The 7567-nt window shown below is 33.5% G+C and overlaps 1 protein-coding gene across 1 annotated transcript; it reads right to left on the minus strand.

Moving 5' to 3' along the window:
• Positions 1-696: 696 nt before the first annotated feature.
• Positions 697-6918, minus strand: LOC106680949 (loricrin). The gene is made up of 5 exons (XM_014420993.3): positions 6821-6918; positions 3438-3529; positions 2622-2680; positions 1885-2490; positions 697-885 (listed from the first exon to the last, which is right to left on the minus strand). The coding sequence occupies exons 1-5, from the start codon at positions 6876-6878 to the stop codon at positions 864-866; spliced, it is 837 nt and encodes a 278-aa protein (XP_014276479.1). The 5' UTR covers positions 6879-6918; the 3' UTR covers positions 697-863.
• Between the last annotated feature and the right edge of the window lie 649 nt (positions 6919-7567).

Consider the following 7567-nt stretch of genomic DNA (forward strand, 5'->3'; position numbering starts at 1 on the left):
CCTGTTAACACATTTAACTCAATTCACCCTATGTGTGTGGTTGCGTGCGTAATCCAAATTCTAGATGTTTTGTCAGAAATACTACACTACTATATCCATCTCCACGAAAGTTGAAACGGTAGTAGCTCAGAGAAATATCGTAAATAATTATTTTGTAGTTTTGGCAATGGGTGAATTCTCTTCTCAAAACTCTCTGAATGCCTGCGACTACCGTCCTCACCCATCCTTCACTGGCTTCCAATACCAGTGATGCTAGAGGAGCGCCGGTATTTCCAGAGTCCTACTTTTTCCTCCACTAGTTAGAGGACGAACACGGTTCGGAGTACCTCAGGCTGTATATAAGTCTTGTATATGAATAAATGAATGTTTTTAAGAGGTTTATTGTACTTAACTTTAAGTTTATTATTATTTTTTTTTTTTATATCTTTGTAAATATGAAGTGAGGCACTTTCCTTCTACTACCAGCGCCTGAATGTATTGCCATTAATAATAAACCATTAATACCATCTGTAATTAATATTATTGGGTGCTTGTCACTGACATAGCTGTCGTTAGCAACAAGGAAAAGCTATACATGTGGAGCACAATAGTACTTATTTCGGCGGTTAAGTATTTTGAGAAATTTGATCTCTAAAGAATTATCCAGGAAAATGGATAGAGTGATTGTAGAACAATAATATTAATCAAAGATGTATATATATTTACATTGTAGCTTTATTGTTATTTTAACAATATTATAGTTACAAATAATGAGAGGTTTTGCGAGTCATTAAATCGTGAGCGATGACATCCACCTTCATTTCGTTCTTGACTCGTTGTGATTCACAATGAAGTCGAATAAGAGCTTCAACAGTCAATAGAGCTCACCGCTTTTTGCCGAAACCTCTGAAAGCATATAATACAATAAAATATATTAGCTACATTAGTAGTTTATATCTTAGTACTTTAATTTGTCCAAAACTACTATTAGTATTAGTATTGCTACTAATGTAGTAGCACATAAATTTTCCACAGCTCCTATTAATATTACTATTACTACTACTATATTAATACTTTACTTTATCAACAACTAATATTAGTATTACTATTGTTACTACTACTACAATAGTACTTTAATTTTCCTACTACTACTACTACTATATTAGTACTTTAATTTTTCTACAACTATTACTGTTACTATATTAGTACTTTACTTTGTCCTTAACTACTATAAGTATTCGTATTGTTACTACTGTAGTAGCACTTTTATTTCCACTACTACGACGAATAGATCTAAAGTTGAATTTTACTTTTGTAATAACTTTTATGAAAATGAGCTATAAGTTAAAGGAATTGAAAGTTTATCCTGTATCATAGTACAAGCGATACTAATACACTTTTGTATCTGATATTTTTGTAACTGCTACAGAATTCAATAACCGTTTTACACTTGGGCTCCTGTTGTTTTCTACCAAGCTTCTTCATTTCTCATTTTAGTAAAAAGGTGGATTATTTCTTGGAATACAGCTTGTTTTTGGAAAGAAAATTGACTCTTAGGAATGTACTTTCACTTTAGTTCAATTTTTATTTTACCTTATTCCTTAACCCCCTTTATTGTTTTACTTTAATTGTTTGGTATTAGTTTTTACTTAATAGTCCAAAAGGGTTTTGTTGGTACATTATTATTTTTCAACAAGAATCAGCCCTTTTTAATTCTTATTTATTTTATCTTAACGTTTCGGGCTTTTTGCTCATTATCCAATACCATTCTAACTCTTAAAAAATCAGCATAACATTTTCTAGAGACAGCTGGTCTTGTTTATTTACATACGAGGTATCTGAGCTTAAGCGACCACATGAAATATAATTTCCCAAGTTATTGAAATTAGTAGAAGAACAACTCACCCTCCCCAACTTCCTGAGGAACTTGAAGAAGAGCTTTGCGAAAACGATCCTGACAAACCGTTGCCACCTCCGCAGTTTGAACATCCTTTACCTCCTCCACCACCTGGAGACCCACCTCCTGAGAAGCCTCCTCCACAACCATAACCACCACAGCTACTTCCTCCTCCTGGATATCCTCCACCTCCGTGTCCTCCACCACCTCCGTGTCCCCCGTCACCTGGGTATCCACCTCCACCTCCCGGGTATCCACCTCCACCTCCCGGGTATCCACCTCCACCTCCTGGGTATCCCCCTCCACCCCCCGGGTATCCACCGTCGCCTCCCGGGTATCCACCCCCCGGGTATCCGCCTCCCGGGTATCCACCTCCTGGATATCCACCTCCTGGATATCCACCTCCCGGGTATCCACCTCCACCTGGATATCCTCCTCCACCTCCAGGGTATCCACCGCCACCTCCTGTGTGTCCACCTCCGCATCCGTAACTTCCACAGTTACCTCCTCCTGGATATCCTCCACCTCCAGTTCCAATGCCGCTTCCTCCACCACCTCCACCTCCTCCTCCTCCGCCGCCACCACCTCCTCCGCCTCCTCCTCCTCCTGAGCCTCTATAATAATACAATGAAATTATAGAAACATCTATAACATTTTCATGTAATTTAAAACAAAAAACTAATTATGATCAAATGGTTTTTGGAAACATTATATATTTTAATTGATGAAATAATAGGGTACTTACTTCGATCCGCCAACATTACAAGCAGAACCATCACACCTTTTTATTCGATCCTTGAAACCCTAAACATTGGTGAATGTTAATATTTGCAAGTTTCTTCTAATATTTTAATTTTTTTTTATTCTAAATTTATTTTACCAGTTTGATTTATAATCATTGACGGGCTCATTCATTGTTACAATGTAAAATACTTGAATACAATGTAAAATACAAAAATTGAAAGAAATCAATATTCTTGCGGCAAATAAAGTAAATCGGAAGGGTACTGGGTGGTCGGAAGAGAGGAAGCAAAGGCACGCAGAAATGATGAGAATAGAAAAGTAGTGATACTTGCGTGGCATTGAAAGGCCGTTCCGTGAAAAAAAAACAACAAAGAAGTTATTCGAGATTTTCATATTGTTAATATGAATCAGGTTATGGAGTACAAGTTTCAGCATGGCTAATTTGTAAGCATAACAAGTCAATACTACTGCCTACATGGAAATGGGAAGGATTCTAACCCTAAGTATTAATAGAGTGAGACTTATATATAACGGATACTTATGGGAAGATGATTTTGTCCGTTATACAGAGGCTGAACATTAATAAGAAGTTAGAATAAAAACACACTTAAATGAAATAAAATTTATTTTTTTTATTTTTTTCGATTTATTTTTTTTCGGATAAGTAGAAAGTAGGTATGTATAGAAGGCACTTTGAATAATTACTGTAACCAGTGTGTCTTCTACTTAAAAAAAAAGGTAATATAATTATTTTATCAATTAAAAATATTTACTATAAATGTAATATATGTGTTAACAAGTTGATATCTTTACTGACCGTCAGGATCGCTTCCATCAGTGGTCCTTCGTTGGGTTCATCTACGTTTGTGGAGTCAATCTTTTGCTTAAATTTAGGTTCAGTTCTTCCTTCTGTAAAAAAATTATACGAGTACAATGAAAATTTACAATAAATATTTAGGTCACTAGTATTCAATAATTCATTTGAATCATATTTGTTTTTGAATTTATTTCCTCTACATCCTAAGGAAAAATCGTAGTTATCTATAAAAACTGAGCATGTTTAGTTCTGTGGTTCCTAATCGGTGTTACACGGACCAGAGGTGTGACATATAATTGGAGTGGACCTAGGGAAGGGTCTGGGCATCCCTATTATTTTCAGTTATCTATATATGAAATATATAGTAAGGAAAATTATTGCAATCTTGTAAAATTTTGTATTTGTGTTTTCGACGGAGATACACGTTTTGAGGTCCCACGAGTCGAAATGAAGCTCAAAGTTCGCCAAATGGGCTGTGTTTCCGTGTCTGTATGTGGTCAGCTTAGCTCAACAACAAAAAGTTGTGGAAAACTGAAATTACAAATTTAATAGGGGCATATAGTCGGGGATGTGACAGCAAATTTGTCACTAAAATCTAATTACTAGAAGTGCTTCGACCGCAACCCTCACCATCTTCTTATATTTTAATTTTTACGGTCAACTATGTATACGTATATGAAAGATATTAACATTTTGTGAGTTTATTTTGTCAAATATCATAAAAACTACTACTCCTACAAAGATAAACATAATTAATTATTTTGTAGTAAATTTAACTAGCTTTAATTTGAGCGCTGGCAGACATCTGTACATCTGATGGTTTCTGAAATGATGTTTTTCATTTAAAAGTTTTTACGATATTCACATGTGAATATCATAAAGACTACTACCCCTACGAAGATAAGTGTCATAAACTATATAGAGCTCCGAATGAAAAATCAATGGTTTTTAAAGGTTTTGAAACAGCTGCCATTTTTTAATTCCCCTACCTATACTTGGCAGACTCATCAATTTTGACTAGTAATTATACATAGTTTTTATTGAAGTAATCAAAAATTGGGGTGAGATAAAACTGCCTTTTTTTTCTTCCCCGCTCTTGTACTACAAGTAAGTTAGTGAGTGAAAGTTTTGTGATACACTGCACTTCACCAGATATTTTGGTCCTTAAGGCCTTCTAGAAATAAATGATTCTATTGGTTCTCAGATGTTTTTTATGAATTTTAAAAGAAAGGCAGTTTTTTGAACTTAAACATAACATTGCTCTTTTTTCGTTTTTAAATAACCAACAATTAAATACTCGGATATTGTGAAAACTAGGGAGTTTTAAAATTAATATTCTAATTTGAGATGAGTTATACGTTTGGGATTTTTATATCTAGTTAGTTGTCGCAGAATATCAAAAACCGTTTGCAATCGTTTACTATGTGACCCACTGTGACGGTATAAACGAAATCATTTTTTTTTTTACTTCGTTATAGAAAGCATTAATTTACTCAGCTCTTAAACTCTTCATTTCTAAATTTAGCTATCCTATGGCTCTTCATAATTCAACTAAGCCTTCTGACTTACTTTCAAGGCCTATGCCATCCTCTAAAATTTTTAACTAAACCTAAAGCTATTGTGGTAACGGTCGATTTTATTTGTATCATCAACTTTTTTTATAACTCTTTTAAAATAGCGACGCAGAATTTCATATAATTTACGAAAACTGTGCTATTTCTTGAATTACATTAGAATAATTCGAAGAATAATAAACTGAATTATGTATAAACCTGATGTAAAATTGATATCTAATCTGTAATTTTTAATCTGAGAGTCAGTGTTATTCAGAGATTTAAGTATTGGGTTTAAACATACGGCTAAACCTTACTAATCTATTTCAGAAGCAATTGTTTTCGTTTCGTATCGAACATCATCAAATGAAATTAGATCATATTTAACTTCATACTGGTTTTCAAATTGGAGCGTGATTAAAAAGCGGGCTTAAAAAAATATCGTTAGAAATTCATTAGATCAAGTGTGGAACAGTAGATTAGTGAGCTGATTTAAGCGATAAGGAAACTATCCATAAATATTATTAACTATAGAATAATGTTTACAACTTTTGTAATATGCATGTACAAATTTTATTGTATATTTGTGATATAGAAAAATATTAAGTATGTATAATGTAATTAACGATGAATGCAAAGTTATTTTGTTGAAGAGGTTAATGATGTGTTAATTGTTGACCGTGGGTGTATTTGAAAGAGAAGAGAGCTAGGGGTGCGGTCTGCGAAGAACACAAATAAGTAAGTATACACTTAAATCGTGGCACAAATAAATACGTTTTTTCTTATTTGTGTTCTTCAGTTACGCCACCCCAACCATCTTATCATTTATTTTTTAAGCAATTCAATTATTTTTAAATACAAAATCTCTCAATTTTTGTTTGATTAGTTCGCTTAACTTTACCTTCTCTGACCGATAAACAGAATTTCTATATTTATAGTTTAGGGTTCAAAAGTTTTCTATTAGAGCGCCTGAACAAAGCTAAATATAGCCCAGACCATATAATTAATACGACAATAACTTTAAAGTTGAAATTTCTAATGGGGAGTTATCTAAAGTTATTAATGCAATAACATTGGGTTTTAAATAATGGTTTAAAAAATGAAAAAGCTTAACAAAATCAGTTTTTCAAGTACCTCCAAAAGTATATACGTCTACTAGAAGATAGCCAGTCATATAAAGTGTTTGTAAAGTTCTCTATTTAATAAAAAAAAATCCGCTTAATTGACATGCATTGATGCGAACACATTTCATCTTTATCTATCTATTTGCTTAGATAGATAACGATATATATAAATATAGATGTATATATAATATATACTCGCACGCATATATACAGACTTAACTTACTCCCCTTACATTGTAATTATTCAATTTCAAATTGGTAATGACTATAGTCAAATAAATTAATTTTTTAAATAAATACTAAACTATAAACTATATATCTCCCGGAAGATTATAGCCACTTATCTGACAGTTTGTAAAATTCTCTACAAAACAAATCAGAGATCATGAAGCTACAGTTTTCCCTGCTCAAAAACTTAATTGGATCAAAGCAATAATTGTTACGAGTTGAACTCAGTTTGGAAAGTTTATGTTCATTCACATTCATATTTATTACACTCAACTGAAAAACAGAAACCGAAAAGAACTTCGAGAAACCCAATTCAACACTAACACTTTGTTTCTTTGAGTGGCATTGGAAAGAGTACTGAGTTTTCGGGCACGCTGAGTATATTATCACCTTAAGTCACGAGAAACACCAACTATGTTAATGAACTAAACTAAAACTATACATACTACTTAAACACTACTAGTTGGGGAGTTCTAACCTGCCGTAAGGAGTAGAAGGGTTACCCCAAGGGCAGCACAGACCATCCTCAGCTCCATTCTGTTCCTATGGTCGCTCAACAATAGGCCTTCTTTTATATCCAGCTTCCCCACCGCAGGCTCCTCAAGGATAGATCAGGGAATCCCGTGTCGTTGGAGGGGCGTAATTGCCTCCTGAGGGATGAGCTAATAGGGTGCATAATACATTTTGTTTTCAATTTTTTTATTAGAATCTTATATTTTTTTTATAAACGTAGGTCCTTGCTTATTAACAATGGTGCTGCAGGAAATCCTGGAATCTTGGATGGGGCCCCTACATCACATTGGAAGGAGAGGAGTCAGGGAAGGGTTGTTTACATAGAACAACTATTTTTGAATTTCTATTTGATAAATTTATTACTTTTAATTTTATTTCTATTTACTAACTCAGTCTCAGAATACATATCTTTATTTACGCATATTAGGAGAAGAGCTTTCGGTGACACGCGCCACGTTTATTTCTTTAATAGTTTTTCCGTTTATATATTCGAATATATTGATTCATTCTCTCTGCCTACTAGATTTTTTTTTAATTGAAATTCTTCACAAATATGCTACATCATAATTTTACTTTCACTGGAATATTTAGTAAGGGGAAGTATTCTGAACTTCAAAAATTTTAAATTCCAGTTCGCCGGAAATAGACGTTTTGAGGTAGCAATCTATGATGAATATTTTTTATTTTTGAAGGCGTCATCTCATATTTGAAT

The sequence above is a fragment of the Halyomorpha halys genome, unplaced genomic scaffold, assembly GCF_000696795.3.
Source record: "Halyomorpha halys isolate HHAL.00 unplaced genomic scaffold, Hhal_1.1 Scaffold300.1, whole genome shotgun sequence".
Classification (NCBI taxonomy): Eukaryota; Metazoa; Arthropoda; class Insecta; order Hemiptera; family Pentatomidae; genus Halyomorpha; species Halyomorpha halys.